The sequence below is a fragment of the Haliaeetus leucocephalus genome, unplaced genomic scaffold (genome assembly GCF_000737465.1).
Source record: "Haliaeetus leucocephalus isolate CR32 unplaced genomic scaffold, Haliaeetus_leucocephalus-4.0 Scaffold871, whole genome shotgun sequence".
In the NCBI taxonomy this organism is placed as follows: Eukaryota; Metazoa; Chordata; class Aves; order Accipitriformes; family Accipitridae; genus Haliaeetus; species Haliaeetus leucocephalus.
The window spans coordinates 2,902,700-2,922,173 of NW_010973307.1; the positions used below are offsets into that span (position 1 = coordinate 2,902,700).

At 42.7% G+C, this 19,474-nt stretch overlaps 1 protein-coding gene across 2 annotated transcripts in view; it reads left to right on the plus strand.

Moving 5' to 3' along the window:
• Positions 1 to 4,897: 4,897 nt before the first annotated feature.
• The window catches only part of PINX1 (PIN2/TERF1 interacting, telomerase inhibitor 1), a 62,185-nt gene continuing 47,608 nt past the window's right edge, over positions 4,898 to 19,474 (plus strand). The window contains exons 1-5 of one of the 2 annotated variants that reach the window (XM_010583141.1): positions 4,898 to 4,928; positions 9,970 to 10,079; positions 12,375 to 12,467; positions 13,205 to 13,283; positions 16,918 to 17,010. In XM_010583141.1, the coding sequence (XP_010581443.1) occupies positions 4,910 to 4,928; positions 9,970 to 10,079; positions 12,375 to 12,467; positions 13,205 to 13,283; positions 16,918 to 17,010 (394 nt within the window). In that variant the 5' untranslated portion in view covers positions 4,898 to 4,909. The other variant, XM_010583140.1, reaches the window with a different exon arrangement.

Below are 19,474 nucleotides of genomic sequence, written 5' to 3' on the forward strand. Positions count from 1 at the left end.
CCTCAGGCCATTTATCACACAACAGAGGCTGATTTGCCTCACAAATGACCTGTTGCACAGCCAGGACTCACATCCTGTTTCTTTACTTGCTTTTCTCCTCCTTTTTTCCCCACTTCTCTATTCTTTTCCTGGCCACCTCTCCTCTCCCTCCTCACATTTCCCTTGTTGATGGGGCATTTGAATGGGGCACAGACAGAGAAAAATGGGTGCTTTGAGTGATGCTGTTTCTTCTCTATTTGAACTCAGGGTGATACATTCAGGTCTAGACATCTCTTGCAGGCATCTAGTGTGAGGGGACCTGAACCCCACCTGTGAATGCCTGTCTCCCCATGAACTCCAAGGGGGTTATAACACGTTCATGGATCCCACCCCAGTGTCCTCAGGTAGCAAGAGACTGGTGTAGAGCTACCCGTGGCATTAGCCCGTTGCTGACAGCCGTGGCTGCCCTTCTGCGGGGCATAGGAACTGCTCATTAGCTGGGAAATGTAATTCCCTTCCACGTGTCTCCTCTGGGTGGAATGGGGCCAGCAAGGTGGGTATCAGGCTCAGCCGCGCTTGCAACCCTCCTCCATTCATCTGCCGTTTCAATTTATCTGTATTGTTGGCTCTGTTCATCCCAGCTGGATCTCCCCCCAAGACCCAGACACTTCAACCTGTGCGTGGCATCAAAGGAATTCCCCAAGGCATGTGGGGACTCTGGAGCTGGCGCTGACAGCACAGCGCAGGCTGCAGCCACCATGCAATCGATAACAATGTGCCAGGAGGAAAATACCCTGCTCAGATCTCTGAGCCCTAAATGATCTTTGCAGTGCTGGCTGTCGGGAAACACCTTTTCAAGTAAGACCCTTGGGAGGAATCGCTGGAGAACTCTGAACGTAATGCCCACCAGGCATCTTTATTGCTTTATTTTCAGAGAAGAGCTACATTTCAACCACTCCAAGCACACTGGAAATGGGATTTCAGGCTATATTCTTAGAGGGCTATAATCACCCATATAAGCTGTTCTTTCTCTGGGAAGAAAATATATACACAAACACACATATATATGCATACAAATATTTTTCTTTCCTGTGACACCAGCTTTACCCAGATATGTAATTGTGAAATATAATAATTGCCCCTGGATGGGACCTTCCCCTTTTGTGCACATTGCCTAATTTCACTGCCCCTGTGCATATACATGTACTTAAATGTTTCTAGGATCAGCACTTTAAAATACTAATTTGCAAGAACTGTGGCTACATCTGTGTAGAATAATTTGGACCTTGACCTCAAGCCTGCTGTTAAGCAAATGCAGTCAGCAATAATTAAAGAAGGTATGATCTCATTTGTGTTTTAAGCTGTGATTCTTTGCAAGCAGGGGAGTAAGACAGCTTTGGAAGTAGAAGTGCTCCGATGCAGTCGAATATTAAGTTTCAAAAACAAACAAGAAACAAATCTCAACCTCAAGGCATCCTTTAACAGAAATTACTTCCGATCTTCCCCCTTCAGTGATGTCTTTCTAGCACAGCGAAGCTGACTCAAAGGTATGTAATGCTGCTACCTATTGGAGCGATCAAATATTACACTCAATTCTCAGCTAGAAGCCTTAACACCTCTCCAGAATCAAAAATGGAAGCAGAATTTGGCTGGTCTGAAATGGCTCACACAAGTAAGTGACCATTTGAACACTGAACGCATGGATGACACTACAATTTAGCTGATGTAATAGAGACCTCAGAGCGATAATGGCTGTTACTGCCAGGAGCAGTACTTTGTTCAGGAAACACAGGTGGGAGGATGGCGGAGGGGAAGATACATCACCTTATATTTCAGATCCAGACAACAGCAAAGAGTGGCCACTGCTGAGAATCCCTGGGTGGTGATGAAAGGGGAGGAGGATCCTGGTGCGTGTGACCTGTGAGCACTAGAAAGCAGATGGGGTGTCAGATTGAGAACTACCAGAATCACAGAGCTGGTGGTGACATGAGAGTTCATCTGGCCTGTCCTCCCTTATGAAGAAAGCAGGGCTGATGGGATTCAGCTAGAAGTATCCTGAGACTCAGCTGGGTATCTGAACTCCCTCTGGGTTAGCAGAAAGATGGGCACCAGGAATTCAGGTTACAGGCCTGCTTTGTACACAGTTAAGGGAGGTGAGGTGGACCCTGTCCTAGACTGTCCAAGCAGGTCTCTGCTGTGTATGAATTTTGTTAGGGCAAGAAAAAAAAAAACAGAAAGAAGGCTCTCCTAGGGTTGATTCTGATCTCTAGGGATTTCCTCCTGGAGGAAAACCTTAAGTGGAAGCTTGAAATCTGCCACATACCTGGTTATTTCCAGGTACAAATGATGGTTCCTCATCCTAAGGCAGGAGAGTAGAGGAGCAAAAAAATATTGACAGATTTCAGGTAGACCTCAGTAAGCTCAAAGAATGACCAGGCAGTGTCTTGGGAGCCTGGTTTATGAATTCAAGACAGTCATTCCTTAAACTAACGCTAATAAGCGCATCAGCGCATAACATCCAGCTGCAAGCCAGGAGACAAGAAGTAGATGCAAGACCACCTTATGCAGAGCACACACAGACATATAGTATGAGCGTAACAGACAGAATGAACAAAGTCAAGGCACTGAATGAGATAAAACCTGCAGTTGCAAAGCTTTATATAGTGCAGCAGGCATAAGAGAAAGACCAAAGGCAAGGCTGATCCACTACACAGCAGAGGGAGCAGGGCATGATTCATCCACTTAGTCTTCACCAAAAGGACTAGATGCAATCAAGTGGCTAACACAATTAGGCAAAGGGAAAAGATCTCTCTCCCAGGTAGTGAAGGATTGGGAAGTATTTATTTGTTTTCACACCAGTCAAGCCTGACGAATGTGACCTGAAAGTACGCAGAGAACTGACGTCAAAAGGCTGGTGAGAACATACGCTGTGAGAATTTCTGGCTGGATGTGGGCTTAGAAGACCACAAAAGGACCAACTTGATACTCGTCTTTAAAGGAGCAAGTAGGGCAGAGCAGTCAGTTTAATAGGAATTTAATATAAACTATTTAAAAAAAAAGCAGGCTATTTGTAAGTTTATAGATTTGCCAAGAACAAGCTCCATCATATCAACCTAACTTTGACCGACAGAATGGGTCTTACAGAGGAAAATACACTGTTATAATTTCTATTTTCTATGTCTATAAAGTCTTTAGAAACTGTCTTTCACAGTGTTCTTATAAGCAAATAGGGAAATGTAAAGTAAATCAAAAAGCACAGAAGCAAAGCAGTTTGAAAAGCTGAACTGGGCCAGCTGTAATCCAGTTGTCATCCAAATGGAAGGGTGGATAAAGAAAGAGTGGTGGCCAATCTGTTCTGATCCTGGTAGGACTCAATACTCCCCTTAACGACCTGACTTAAGGTATAGAGCACACTTACCACGCTTGCAGGTGACTCCAAGCTGGGAAAGAGACAGCAGAGACCCCAAAGGTCTGCAGTTCAGAACAATACAACAAAATAGAAAGACAGAAGTAAGTGTTGATTCAGTAAGGGCAAAAGACAGGATTAACACACTCCACGAACACAGAATACAAAAGCCTTACGTAGCACTTCTCTGAAAGGGGTACGGAGGTTAGAAAACAAAATATTACACTCAGATGCAAAACATAGCCAGAGAAGAGACAGGGGAAGCAGCCTACAACTCCAGTTAAGCCCTCTGAAGATCTCAGCAGCATCACGTGTGTTGTGTTTTGGGTGCTACACTTTAAATAAAACAACTGAAGAGTGGCTAAAAACACAGAAAAACATGAATGACCAAGGGCTCAAAACCATGATCTGCAAGAAAAGAATACTAAATAGTGGCGGTTTGATTCAGCAAGTAAACAACAAGGAGGTGTTGCATTCAGTAGCCAAATACAAAACATTTGATTCAGAAAGGAAAGAATACTCTTTATTCCACACGTAAGGGGAGTAAGACAAGAAGCACTGAGGTAATATTATAGGAAGGAAGATCTGGGTTCATCACAGAATCTTTAAAAATCTTGAAAAGCAGAATAAAGATGTAATTTGCCTGAGGAGGCTTCAAGTTGCTGCTGTTAAGACATGTTTACGTAGTTCATTGCTGCTGCTTGTTAAAAGTCTTGTCTGATAGTTTCCCCTCAGGCTCAGGCTTCAACATCTTCGACCATTTTTACACCAAGAGCTGTCCTGGGACCCGATCATGACAAGTTCAGCTTTATTACCAGAGGACAGGCAGAGGACGGCGGACAGGACACGTGAGGCCCCCCCACCGCTCTTCCCTCCCGCGACGGGCACAGATTTGGGTAAATTCAGGGACATTTATCCCCCCCTCACACCCCCCAAGGATTCAGACGGGCCGTGCCCCGTCATTTTTCACCACACACCCCGAGGCCACAGCCGAACACTGGCTCATCCCGCTCCCCACCCTCCACGAACCCCCCCCTCACAACGGGCTGCGGACACGCCGTCCCAAGCTGCACCTGTGGGGACGACTAAACACCCGAAGGGACCCCACCACCCGCTCGCAGAGGCTTTAAGCGGCTTTAACGGCTGCGGGGCAGGCCCGAAGCGTCCAGCAGAACCCGCCGCGCACCCCCGCGCCCTCTCTGCGGAGGCAGAGGACGCTGCCGCCCCCCCCCGCCCCGCGGCGCGCGCGCGCGCTCTTCGGCTGCCCGCAAAGGTGCCTGTCCGATATCCTCCGGGAAAGGCGCGAGAATCGCCGATATAACCGCACGTCCTTTGGTATCTTTAAGTAGAATTTTAGCGGGTTTACACCCTCCGTTTTCGGTAGTGGGGGGGCGCCGTGCTCGCTTGCTTCAAGCCTTCTTTTTTAATCAGGCATTTCTTTAACCGCCTCTACCGACGCCCGCATTCACAAGTCCCCCTCGGGGCGGTGGGAGAAGGCGCCGCGGAAGGAGGAAGGTCCCCAAGATGGCGATGCTGGCGGAGCGTGAGTGCCGTTCCCCGCGGGGAGCGAACCGCGCCGGCGGGGCTCGGGGCGATGCCGGGGTCGGGGTCGGGGTGAGCCGTTATCCTGAGGGGGGGAGGCTGCCTGGGAGCTACCCCAGCCCCTCCTCACCGCCCTCGCTTGATGGGGCGGGGGCCGGCGTTTCCTTTCAGGGCCTGGGCGCCATCTCTGCGGCGGGGTGCGTTAGGTACCCCGAAACTTTGGGGCCGGGGCTGTGCTGGGGGTTGGCGGCTGCTGTGTGTCAGCCAGGCAGGACTCGGGGGATCCGCTTGTCTGTAGGCATCGGTCTTTGGATCGCACGCCGGGTTAGCGTTTGAGCTGAGCTCGCCCTTCTTGTCTGCGCAGGGAGCTGCGGAGAGCAGGGGAATTCTGGGGGGGGGAAAGTGAGAGTGGGGTGTCAGGGGTTTCAGGCAGGTGCTTCAGAAAAGGCAGGTAAATCCGCTGAACTCGCGGGGAGAGCTCAGGATAAGTCCATGAGGTTGTGTCATGCCCTTTGTGTAAGTGTTGCCGAGTGAATAATTTCTGAAGGTTTTATGATATGCAGCCTGATAATTTTGTTTAACTTTTTCCTAATACTGGAGTCCAATAAAGCTTCGCTCTTACCTCTGAGGCGATTGAGGACTTGGGCTCCCCATATCTAAAAGAATTTATTAAAACATTGGATAAATATCCTGACTGATAACTCTTTCTTGGGTAAAGCCCGTCAGTTCAAGAAACAGAACTGTGTCGGGGCTGGCCGAAGTGAGAACTAAAAACTTTTGCTGCCTTCTCTTCCAAGTTAAAGATTCATTCCTGTAAAGGAGCCTTTTCTAGTAATTGTAAAACTGTATATGAATAGAAAGACTAAACTTCTGAACCATAGATTTTTGTTATAGGACTAATACACTTCTGTCTCAGTATTTTTAATGTCCTTGGGTGGTTTTGGTAAGCTTAGTGGTGTCAGGACACCCTTAACATGACAGCATAGGGTCTGATGAATTTGTTTGCTTGACTACAGGAAAGATGGACTTAAGTATAATGACTAATTAGAAAATATGGTTTCTAGTGGAAAATACAGGTGTGAACTGAGGAAAACAAAATTGAATTTACATATGGGATTTTCTAATTATTTTAGTTGTAAACTTTGGTACCATTTTTTTTCAGAATTTGTTAATTATTTCAGTTGGACACTGTACATAGCAATAATCACAGAATCACAAAATGGTTTGGGTTGGAAGGGACCTTTAAAGGTCATCTAGTCCAAGCCGCCCTGCAGTGAGCAGGGACATCTTCAACTAGGTCAGGTTGCTCAGAGCCCCGTCCAACCTGACCTTGAATGTTTTTGGGGATGGGGCGTATACCGCCTCTCTGGGTGACCTGTTCCAGTGTGTTAACATAGCTTTTGTATGTAGTGACTTCTAAAATCAAATGCCTTAAAAGCCAAATCTAGCTGCTGAGAGGCACCTTTGCACAGTTGTATGCCTTTGTTCATCACCTTCAGCTGCAGTTATAATTGTGAAGCCATGCATTTTTGTTTGCAGTTCCAGATCAAGTTCTGATGCTCTTATTAATATTCATCCTAAAAAAAACAGTTGAGGGAGGAGGTGTTAATTGGTTTTACTACAGCTGTGAAAGCACATGCATTTCAGGCACTTAAAGTAACTTCTCAGTGGTACCCAGTGACAGGACAAGAAGCAGTGAGTGCAAATTGAAACACAGGAAATTCCGTCTTTTTGGTACTGTGAGGGTGGCCAAACACTGGAACGAATTGCTCAGGGAGGCTGTGGAGTATCTGTCCGTGGAGATATTCAGAACCAGACTGGACATGGTCCTGGACAACCTGCTTATGCAGGGGGTTGAAGTCGATGATCTTGAGAGGTCCTTCCAACTTTTGTGATGCTGTGAACTAAACTGAGAAAGACAAACTTGATCATTCATTGCTTACGTAGTTTGAATTTTAAAAATGTATCAATTGCGGAAATAGCCAAAGAGCTTTTTTTCACTTATTTTTAACTACTCTTAACTGTTAATAAACTTTAATTAACTCTCTATCTGACTGGCGCTTGTCAGGAAAAAAATGTACGTGTTAATGATGGGTTTCATAGCTTTGATTAAAAATAAAGTCCCTTCTGTGGGCAGTATATTTTTTTCTGTTTGTTGGAGAAATTTAGCCTGTTTATTATTTTCTGTTATCACCATAAATGGGCACACAGCAGGGCTTTGGATGGGAACTGTTAGGGAACTTTCAGCAATGATAGTTAAACACATGCTCCAGGCACAGAATTAGTCTTGGTAAAAGGGTTTAGTAATTGATCTTTTTCAAATCGCAGGGTATCTTAGTGAAGTATCTAAAGAAATTACGCTTTTCTCCACTGGATGGTGCTGCTTGCCCAGAGTTGCATTACTATCACTAGGCTCATTTTATGAGCAACCCAGAAGATTGGTGTTAACTTCTGAGATGAATTTTTTAGCTGGAAGATAGTATATTGTTTCCTTTCTTGCTCTTAAGACATCGGTGAACAAACATTTCTGATAAATTGTTGACTAAACAGTCTTTTTTGTTGTTTGTTTGGAGAGGGGAGATGATTTTGTGGTTGCTGTATGTGGCATGAAGTTGTTCCTGGCTTTCTTAAATACTTCTCTAAAGATGTAAGCAAGTTTATTTTCCTGCGTCTAGCTTACCATTTTTGAAAATAAGTGTGTGTAAACATGGCAGAAATGTGAGGATTAATTCCATAGTGGTAGTTAAAAGGTTTGAAATACTTGGATTGCAAGTGCTGGGAAAGGGAAGGTCTCTCAAAATTTCAAGCTTGAGAAATCTCTGTATTAGGTGCCCTTGTGTTTTGTTACCAGTGTCCTCCTGAGAGTAAAACATCTCAGGGCTTCTCTACGGAGAGAGAAAGATTCAGGAAAATTAATAGAAATTAACTTTTAAAGTGGATTAGTTGAACTACATCAAACAACTTAATTTGGAAGTTAATTTAAATTCACACATTCAGTTGACACAGATTACCTCTGCTGTGTAGACAAATCCTTAGATACATACGGTGGCTTTAGAACAGTAAGAATTGCGTTGAATTTAATTTCTTGGGATTTGCAAAGTCACCACCTGGGGAACTAGTTACAGAGAGCATAACAGAATATGGGCATACTTAAAATGTTGTTACAGTTACATACCTTTTTAAAAAAGGCATTGAACAGTTAGGTTTTGATGAGTGAGGGAAAGTTGATATTAATCGAGAGATTTTAAACAAAGGGACAAATTAAGAAATATGATTGAAAAGGAGGGCTGCTGCTCAGCTGTGCAGCATAATCTCTATTAAATTGCTTCTTTTTATTGTCTTTCTTTTTATGTTTGTTTCACTGTCAGCTACGGAGGAAAGCCAGCAGCCAAGGTGTTCCCTGTTTTTATAGGACTTAACTTTTGCTGCCAGCTTGATAGCTTTTTAACTCATTCCCCCCAGAAACCACTGGAAACCTGGGTCCTTAGAGATCATTTGCATCTTGGGTGAGGGAAGATGACAAAGCTTGTTAATTGTCCCGGGTTCCTAGCTCAGTGTTTCAAACACTGCAATAAATGAGTGAAGTCCGCCATGTTGCGGAGGGAGCCAGAGTGTTTGTTCGCAGTGGGGCAGCAGGGAACCCTAATTTTCTTGGGTGTTTAAAATCACAGTCTGCAGTGGCACTTTATCACCTTTTGTTAGCAGCACAGGCAGGGCTTGTAGTAGATGCTTCTCTGAAGTCTGACTGTTGGAAATAAGTTGTTGTTTTTCTGTAGAGAAGTGAACCAAGTGAAGGCTCTCTCGATTCCTCTCACAGTGCTCAGTCATTTAACCTACTGTAAAATGTTTTTTATGGACTGTTTGGGGTTTTTTAAAATTCTTTATAAGACTATTACTTTTTATTGGGCTGCCACGCAGCACCTATTTTGAGCTTCAGAGCTTCGGAAGTATGTTTAAAAAAAGCCACCATCATGCATTGTGACAGTGTTAGTTTTTCTTTAAGAATGAAACAAAGCTGGACAAAAAATGAATCGAACATCCCTGTAATATTTTGTCCCTCTGGCCCAAATCTTAACTGTTGCATTTTAGGGAAAGATGACTTCCTGATTATGTTGAAAGCCCTTCAGTGGACTTGGCTTCTCACTGACTTTGTACGGCCTTGGGTTAATCGGTCAGTTTTGATCCACCATTTCCCATCGTGTTTAATGAAGTTTGTAATCTTCCTGTCTCCCATTCTTTGTTTGTCTTGTTTATGTAGGTTGTCTTCCTGCATATGTTTAGGTGCACACTTAAAGTGACTGGTTAACTGTGCTAGCTTTTCTTCCTTGATTTCAATGAAGCTATTCCTGATGATAGAGTCAAGCGCACGCATGTGAGCCTGAGGGACTATAGTTTCTTTAGGAGTCTGTATAGGACAAAGGAGCCTTGATTCACGTTTGGATCTCTTAACACCTGCAATAATTTCCGGTGACTTTTCCGTTTCTGAATAAACCATTTTGTGGTAAATCCAAAAGCTGAAATCCCACTGGTTTGTGTTCTGTAATTCAGTTTCTCTGGTCACTTATATTTGATTTTTGACTTGGCTTTTGTTATGAAGGCAAGTATTAAAACTTATATGTTCTGGTTAAAAGGAAGACTGGCTAGTGGATATTGTCCAGAACTGGGAAAGCTAGCACTGTAGTCTCATCCCCTATAGATTTCATGTTGAAGCCAGATGTAAAACAAAGTTGGAATAAAAATGGAATTTAGGCCTGTACACCTAAATGGTAATCCTTAAAGCCTTCCCTGAATTGCAGCCCATCCTTAGGGATGACAATTTCCATTGCAATTTTACTTTGACATTCTTCACATTAATAATTAACATTTTCACTGTCCTTTTTTTGCAATATAAGGTTTAATAAAATTAAACCCCCAAGATGTGTTTAGTCTGGCATAAGTTCTGGGTTTTTTTGCAATGAAGAGCTTTTCTTGAATTGATTAAATACTAAGAACACTGCAGAAATGTCAGTAGAGCCTGTTTGAATTTTTCCTTCCTGCTCTAGCCCGTAGAAGGCAGAAGTGGTCTGTGGATCCACGAAATAGCGCTTGGAGTAAAGATGAATCTAAATTTGGCCAGAAGATGCTGGAAAAGATGGGCTGGTCCAAAGGAAAGGTATGATGTGAAGGAGAGTTGTCTGGCTGAAGGGCGGAAGACTGCCAGGGGACTCTCGATCTCAGTGTTTAAAACAGCCGTGTTCTTTTTATTTGATGCATTCTCTTAATTGCACAAAGAATTTGAGCAATGTTAGATTTCTGCAGTTTGTTACAAAGGTATTTGCTTGCTTGTGCCTGTCCTGCTTTCCAGTTTTTCCTCTCCTCTCTTTGACAAGGTGAAGTCCCCAAGTAAGAGCAGGAGTTGGTATGTTAAATCAGGTGATGGTTAAAGGCTTTAAGTTGCCTTTACACCCTCTGTTCTCCCTGGTGTTTGGTACTGTTTAAAACAACTCCAGGACCTGTTATAAAGTTTACTTCTGATCTGTTCCTTGAATGGCCAAAATGCAGCGTTATGTGAGCTGTATTCCTTCCCAGCTCCAGCCTGTACCTGTGGAGTGAGGTGACTGGTTTCTGGCACTAAGAATAATCTCTAGGTCAGTGCAGGCAGCTGCAGACTTCTCAGCTGCCCCTTGAAAGCAGTTTAACTTCCACAAAGGTGCCTCAGCAAAGCTGAGATTTGGACCTGTACGTCAGCATGTTTAATGAAACGAATGCACACAAAACTCCCACAATATTTATTTAATTCTTCTCCTAGACTTCATCTCCCAGCCTTTTTTTAAAGGGAATAAAATGAGGATCATTCTCAGTTCTGTGAATGTGTTAAAACTTAGAAAAATAAGCCTACTCTTGGATTTCTCAGTGTAGCCTACTGTTGCCTCAGTTGTCTTACAGTTAGTACATATAAATCTGGCTTCTAACTGCCTCTCATTTCACGAACAAGCAGTGGTACCTGATTCAAATGCTGCTGAAGTCAAGGAACTGGCATTGGTTTCACTAGGCTTTAGACCAAACTGTTAAGAGTATGGAGCATGAGTACTGTCCTTTTATGTAAATTGTATGCATAGGTGTTTTATGTGTGTAAGATTAAAATAGATATGTAAACCAGAGTATAAAAAATACTGTTAAATGTTCTGGTTCTATTTTTAGGTAGCCAGCTTCTCTGACCATAGATAACACCTTTGCCATTATGAACACTGTGTCAGGGTGTGAAAGGAAGGCCTCATGTTGTTTTCTGTCTGTCACCCTCCCCACCTCCCCATCATCTTCACAACAATAAGTTTCCTACTTGAGCTACCAGATCTTCCTTTACAACAGTTATAGCTGTACGAGAAAGATTTATCTCTCCATTCCACTACAAACTCAGACAAGTGGAACCTTAGCTTGATCAAATTAATGGGCAAAAGCCCATCTGTGCAGTGAAATTAAGCTGCTTACACTAGTCCTGTTATTAGTTGTATTGGAATTGGGTCACAGCAGGATGTGTAACCAAGTGTCCTGCTTGCTTCCATACTTTTTGGTTAGCAGAAGTTTCAAGGTAAACTTTCCACCCCACTGACCAAATAAACTCTACTGGATTTGTAGTAGCAACAGCCTTTTTCAAATATGCATCATTGCTTCAGATATTAGATATACCCAGGATCTATCCACAGGGCTTTTCTCCACTACTCCACATACATGTTTATTATAGCCATACACTTAGCTGATGATTTGTTACTGGTGACAGATTAGGGAAAAAGCAGGTAGACACCAGGAGTAAAGTTTTAAACCAAACGCTTTGTCTTTTTTCCCCCCTGACCATACAGTTAAGAAAGATAATACTGGGCCTAAAGATTGCTTCCCAGATTTGAGTGATTATGTTTTTAAGGATAGCCAAACCTGACACTTGTTTGCTCCAGTATCTTCATCAGGTTATTAGCGTGAATGAGATGGAAGAAGTTCTTAAATGTCCTGCTAGCTCCAGTCTGACTCTTCCCCTCCCTCTTCTCCCCATATAACTTCATTCTGTATCGTACGTTCTATGTGGCATCTGTCTTACAGCCATTACGCAGCTGCCTTCCCAATGATGGAGGTATTTTTGGTGAGAGGCATGTTCTTTTTATGTAGTGTCTTGTTTTAAAATTGTAAACACTTTGGACTTGCCTAGGAATGTCAGGTGGCTTCCTGATTAATCACCCAACTACTTAATGTTGCTATTTTAGTGTTTATAATACTTTGCTGGAGGCTTAAGTAGTAAATGAAAAAACCATAGTATCTCGTGTGCTAATGCCTGTGAATGAATTCAGTTACAGACAAGCAAATAGTAAGTTGTGATTTCTTGCTGTATTTCATTGCAAACTATCTTACAGTACAAAAGGTCTAATTGCTTAGTCACTGCTGTAAAATCCTTACATTTTTACCCTTGAATCCTCCTTAGGGTCTTGGGGCTCAGGAACAAGGAAATACAGAACATATCAAGGTTCAGGTGAAAAACAACATGCTGGGGTTAGGAGCAACCATCAATTACGAGGTGAGCACTAGACCCAGGTAAGGAAGTGGCTCCCATTTCAGCTAAAGCACAGTCTTTGTAATGGGATGTTAGTGAAATCTGTGGTCACATCTGGTGGCAGCATGTACCTATGCAAACATCTCTGTAGAAACTCTTGACATGGAGTTTAGTTCTGCTTTGTTGGGTGGTTTAGGAATAAGTACCTGCTTGGAAGGATTACAGTGAATAGGAGCAGGCTGTTCAGAGATTTTTTTTTTTTTTTTTTTCTTCCAAGCAAATCAGTGAAATACTTCCTTTCTCCCTGTGTCTTCTGCCCTCTTTAGCTTCATGCCTTCGGTCCCTCTTCCTGGTACTCCTGACTGGAGTTCAGGTACATAGGCAGAGCAGAATATGGTCCTACAGGTGCTTGTCTCATAATCAACATCTTAAGTAACTTCGTTGCTGGGAAAAATCACACTAGTACTTCCTGCCTACTTCTGAAAACATCTTGCACAGGCGGGGGACACACAGAGCCAGCAGCAGTATTGTTTAAGGACATACAAATGCAACCCTTATCATTTCTGCACTTTGGAGTGACTGTAGTGAGCTGTTGTTAGTGTTGCCACCTGTGGAGCTTCTGAGGGTCCCTCCCACCAACAAGGATTGAGTATATACAATTAAGTTGCTTCTCAGAGTGCAGAGTCTTAATATCTGCTTTAGAAAAACTTATGTTAGTTCTGAAGACTTTTGTCTTATATTAATGTGGGTGATATTTACAGGACAACTGGATTGCTCATCAGGATGACTTCAACCAGCTTCTGGCTGAACTGAATGATTGCCATGGACAGGGTGAAACAGGTAGGTTCATGCTTTCCTCAATCAGATGCTGGAAGCTTAGCAGAGTTTCCATTCTTTGTCTTAAAAGGCTAGCTGAGGCCCAATCCTTTGGGCTCCTAATAATCTACTTGCTGAGGTTCACAACTCCCCTTCTCCCCCAAAATCAGTGGGAGCCAAAGGACATGTTGCCATCCATGACCATGCTCAAGTTTGTCTGCCTTGATAAGTAGATCTCGGTGGATCAGTTTTGCTCTCAGTCAGGCCTCGATTAGAGGCTTTTTGTTGGGGAAAGCAAACAAAATTTTGAACTTGCTTTTTTATCCAGGACCACAACATAGGGGACCTTTTGCTGGGATGTACTACAGCAGGACTTGTTTCTTTGTAAAGCAGCCAGAGCCATTATGAAGGCTCACAACACAGTCACTCACCATTCCGATGCGTTTGCCTTTCTTTTACTAATGAACTGTCACACCTGGTGTCCATGCTCTGGTGGTTTCCTAAATACCTACTTTTCCTGTCCTCAGAGAGCTGCTTCTTAGCTTTTGACTCAGAGTTATGCACCTGTTTTGAGTGTGGTATAATGTGATTTTTGCAGCCCTGATGTAGAGCACGCAAGTGGGGAAACTACACAACTTTCCCAAAAGGGCTATTTATAAATTCTTTTTAATTTTGGAAAGCTTTTTACAGTTTGACCTTGGTTTGTAAAAATGAAGTTATGCGAAACTGGTGATTGTAAGCTTACAGAAAGAATTGTATGCATCAGATGGTTTATCGTCTCTCCTTTAGTTATACTCAAGCTTAGACTCTGATCATATATCTAAACAACTCTCCATGGAGTGTTGTTAAACCAAGGGCTTCCATTTGGACACAGCAACTTGTCCACGTGCTGCTAGTGGCAGAACTGCCAGCTGAGTGAATTTAGCAACTGACCACAGAAGGTTTTGTAGGGAGGAAAGGTAGAGAGAAGAGGAGGAAAATCAGTTAGCAAGAAGGATCAAACTTGGTTTCTAATCCTAGAGAACTAGGATTACAATTCTGAACCTGATGCTTTAAAAACACTTTTTTTAAATTGCTGTGTAAGCTGTCCTTGTGCGTTGGAGCCATAATCACGGTCTGAGGCCACACAGTGCTAGGTGCTGTAGTTGAAGTCCTCAAGAGGTAGAATAGCGTATCATAGGGAAATTCCAAAAGTTCCTTTCTGCCTTTATAACTAAATCCTACCCAAGTTCCAACTTGAGCCATGGGAAGATCAGTTAGGTGTAACTGGTGGGAAACCTGCAAACTGATGAGCAGAGAGCTGAAATGACTTGCCCAAGGACACAATGAGTCAGCACAGAGGCAGGTTCATTGAGCAAGGCTGTCTTGTTCCTAAATCTATGCAGTATTCCCTGGGTCATCTGTACAGATGCAAAGTGGCTCCTGAAAACCGTATTTCTCCCTATTTTACTCAGTTAATTTTCCTTCGTCTTTTTAGGAGCTGGGACAAGAGTTTTCAATCACTGAGGACAAATTTGGGTGCATGTTGAAAATTCCCAGTCAGAATCACATTTGGTGATTTGCAGACTGCAAGCATTGCTCTGAAACTTGGTTTTTTGACAATTGTTTAAGCTGGCAAAACTCATCCAGATAACTCTGCCTGCAGCTGTGCTGCAGGATCAAATGTTACATTATTGGCTATTGTCCAGTTTCAAATTGCATTAAAAGTCAGCTGAAAAACTTCATTGTTCTTAAATAACCGGTGTAGTTGCCAGAGTTGGATTGCAATTAGAGATTGGGAAGGAAGGGCCCCGTGGTGGTTAGTATACCAGCATTCAAATACCCTTGATGTACATAGTTTTAGCTTTCTTTTCTTTTTTTTTTTTTTTCCTAGCTGACCACCTAGTGAGGAGTTTTGATTCCTGACTCTTTTGCTGGAATACTAAGTGATGATGACTGTGTCCCTTTCCCGTTTGTAAAATGGGGCGACAACATACTGGCCATGTCTGTAACGTGCTTTGGAATATTCATCTGTATCAGATTTGCTACAGAAATGACACATAGCTTTATTGCTATGACTAAATTGCTTTAAAAAACACTTTAATATTCCTGCAGTGCTTGCTCAGTTTGTCAGAGGATTTACCAGTCACTAGAAGGCATAGGGATGTACCTACCTGTCCATTGCAAGTGCCAGCACGTTTCAGTAGTGAAATTCCTCCCTGAAGGCACAAGGCGGTGCTGCTGCCCCTTTTGCTGTAAGAATAAAGTCGAGGAGGAAGCCCAGTGGAAATCCTTTGCTGTGTAATGTTCCCTTCGGCACAAGTGGATCTGAGAGCAGACTCAAAGTGCTTCGTCTCTGGTCACAATATTTTAGATGTGATGTTTACTTTCCCCATAGACTGTTTTTATTGAGGATTTTCAAGCTGACTGCAAACTCTAAAACTGGGTTTGCTAGTCCTTACTCTTGTCATTAGGGCTTGGTGTGTGAATGGAAGAGTAGGTCTCAGACTGCATTCTGGTAGTCAGCTCTCCCACTGCAAGCTGTGGATTTCATTTTTAGGTCAATGACTCTATCATCAGGTGTCACTACCTATCAAACAGTGAAGTGCTGTAATTCCAATGTCAGAAAAGCTTGGTCTGCAGAGCTTTCAGGGGTGGGATCATATGAAAAAGGTGATTCAACTTTGCCCTCAGGGTATGTGTTGATCCCAGTTGCCACTGGAAGGAAAAAAAAAAAAAACTCAAAAGAGGAGCCTTTTCTAGAGTTACAGAGCAGAGAATCCTATGGTGCCTATTTCTTTTCAGGACAGGGCTAATAAAATAGTTATTAACCAGACAGCAGGTTACCTCCTTCTGAGAACTTCTTGTAAATTAACAGGCTCTGTGGGTGCAAAGAGCACGTCAGTACCGGTAAAATAACCTGCCACAGCACAGGAACTTGATATCTCTACTGTTAAATAGTTAGACTAATCCTTCACATGGTTTTGACCTGCACAAGCTAACATTCTTCCAAACAGCTCCTGAGTGAATTTGGGACTTAGCCAACCCTAGAGACCATTCCCAGTGGACAGTTTAGGTGCAACCCCTCTTCTGGAAGCTAGGAAAATTAATTGATATGGATGTGGCAATTTGTTCTAGCTGGCCTCAGGGACAGAAAAGCTCTGCCGCTGTTTAATTTCTTTACATAGATGTATCAGACTATGTCCAGATAAAGGCACTTCATGTAGTATTAGAAGTGGAAAGCCTGTCTGTGTGATTTTTTTATTTTTTTTTTTCTTTGTATCCAGTCAGGTTCAGTATTTTATTTTGTACTGTTTCTCATGTCTTCCTCAGACTCTGGCACTGGAGATATTTTGTAACAAACAGCACAATAAACCCTGACCTATTATTCTTTCTTACTGTAGAAATGATGTTGAATTAGACTTTGCCTTTGACCTGGAGTACCTGTATCTGCCTTTTCAAATCACATTAGATTAGAAATGGGAAGGGAAGGGGCATGTGGCAAAAAAAAATCAAGCAGTAACATGTCTCAGAAAAAACTTACCATGCTTCCTTCAGTAATATATTGTGATATGTTGTTGAGACTTGGTTTTGAGAAAGTTAAATACACTGATGTTTGAATTTGCTAATTAGAGTGCCTCTAATAGGGTTGGAACCTGTTTGGGTTTGGCTTTTTTAGAGTCCTCAGTGAATAATCAGAAGACGACGTTCAGTCTTGAAGAAAAATCCAAATCTTCCAAGAAACGTGTCCATTATATGAAGTTTGCAAAAGGTAAGAGGAGTTTTGTTGTTTCATAAGCTCTAGCCAAGATTAGAGGGAAACAAAAACCCCAACCAAAACGTGTCAAGGTGATCTCTTGCCTTCTGGGGTCTAAATTTGGCAAGTAAAATCTCGGTTTAGAAATACCCCCTGCAGCGACTCACTTAAAGCTGTATTACGCTGTTCCTCTTTATTTTGGACAATTTTGGATGGCTTTAGGCTTATACTGTTGAATAAAATAATTTCTATCTGAAGGAACCATCAGCTGAAAAAAGGAACAGTGAATATTCTGAGTGATCTGTGCATGGGTAGGAGATGGGAGGGGGAGGCAAAGATGATAACAGAGTTACTTGGGTATCTGCACGGCACTATCCTCTGCAATCTCCAATAACCCCTGTTAGGAGATCATGTGGATAAGATCAGTGATCAGATTAAACCTGAATGCAGGAAGAGGAAAGTCCTCTTACATCTACCAGGTACTTTATTGGATAAATTAGGACAGTGATTGGTGGCCAGAAAAACTGTATCAAGAACTTGTGGAGTTTAGTAATCTTTTTCTTTCTTACAGTGATGACATTATTTCAACTATCCCTGGTTTTGGCTCTTGACAATTGTTCAATCCCTTGCTCTATCTCTCCGTTGGTTGTGTTCCTCTTTCACACACCCATGAGCACATGGTGTGTGTATATATGTGTTTCAGTGTATGGATAGGATCAGTTTCCACTAATGACTGATTTATTAAACTTGAAGCTCTGTGTAATGTTTTCTGATAGCAAATGCCTCAGCTAAAACAGAGGTAACTGACGTTTTAATGGAGACCAAATTCTGATATTGGGGTTTGGGATTTTTGATTAATTAATTTGGCCTTGAAGTCAAACCTGTTAACATGACCCTGTCACTTTACAACATTAAACAATTAAATTGGTTCAGGGCTTCCAAGTACAGAGGCCATGGCCTGTTTGAGGTGGTAGCAAAGAGGATTTATTTTGATTTGATTTGGATTTAACCTTTCACTAAATATAGAGAAAAAAGAAGTGTCTTTTGAGTATGTAAAACTTGGAGCAAGGCTTTCATATTAACAGTATGCCTTAGTTGTTTGGCTGCAGTGTTTCTATAAGGGAGGCCCCTGTTTGATTGTACCCTCTGTGGTCTAAAACAGGGAAATTGTCCTTTTTCAGGGAAAGAGGAAAAGTTACTTGAGAAAGGCTAATGTTGTTGTGGCCCTTGTTCTTCAAGTCCGATCCAGCTTCCTTTTAGACTAAACAAGATGAGCTCACACAAAAGCGGGAGAAGGGAGCAGCAACGATAGAAAATGCAGCTTCCGTTTCTGTTGCTGTTTTGTAGCCTCATTGCAGCAGGAACATAGGCACCACACATAGCCTTAGCAGCCACACTTAGATCTGGGGATACACACCCAGTATGAGATTAAGACAGTGATTTCAGTTGCTTTTCTAGTAGCTGTTCCACTGTGATGCTGCAAAAGATTTGGACTGTCAGCTAAGTTGGTTTTCTATTACAGAATGCAAGAAGAGGGGGATGCCTTTAGGGGCGGGGGGGAAGGCATGGAAAGAAAGTGTAGGGTGAGAGGAGGAGCAGCAGGATTGTAAGTGTCATGTTCCAAGGCTTGGCCAAGATAAAGCTGAAAACAGCTGCCAGGCTCATCCAGCTTGCTTGGGTAAGGACTGGGTGAGACTGCACAGTGAGACACCAGAAAGTTGGGTAACACTTTTTTTCCTCTAGGTTCACATGTCTGCTTACCCTCTGTGGGCAGTTAAGGATCCTGAGAAGAAGAAACAGGTGGAATAGTCAGATGTATTTTTTTTGTCCATTAAGTGCTTAGATTTATTTTGTGGACAGTGATTTTGGAATCAGAAAATCAAGTGATGTAAGACCCCAGCAGACTCCTGATAAGTTGGCCTATCTGGGCTAATTTTGTTTCTTTAACTTTTGTTGACTTTTTTTTTTTAAAGGATTTTCTGAGACAAGCTATGGACAACTCAATATAAAGGCTTCTGCACTGTGGAATCAGCAGTATCTCAGAATATCACATCACACCCTTTTGCTTCCCCCTCCCTGCTCCACATGTGATATTCAGCTAGCCACGCAACAGTCAGATGGGACTAATGGTCCTACTCAAACTCAGAGAAGTCTTTGCTTCACCCTTGAAATTGCTTTAAATAGGAATAATCCAGTGTGTTACAGAGATGGAGGTTTTGCTTTTCAAAAGCAATTTCATGAATCAAAGAAAAGTCCCCACTGAGTAAAGATGGATATTTTTTTTTTCACTGTACGGAGGAGCTATAACTCCCTAACGCTGTCAGAGATGGGGAATTCTCATGAGAATCCAAAGATGTGCAGTTTCTCCTTGAACTTTTCTTGTGTGTAGGAGGTTACAACTCTTCTTTCCCTCTAGCGTAGTACAGGCTGCTTCCTTCATCCTGCTATACCAATTGCAGCATCAAGTCAGGGGAAACAA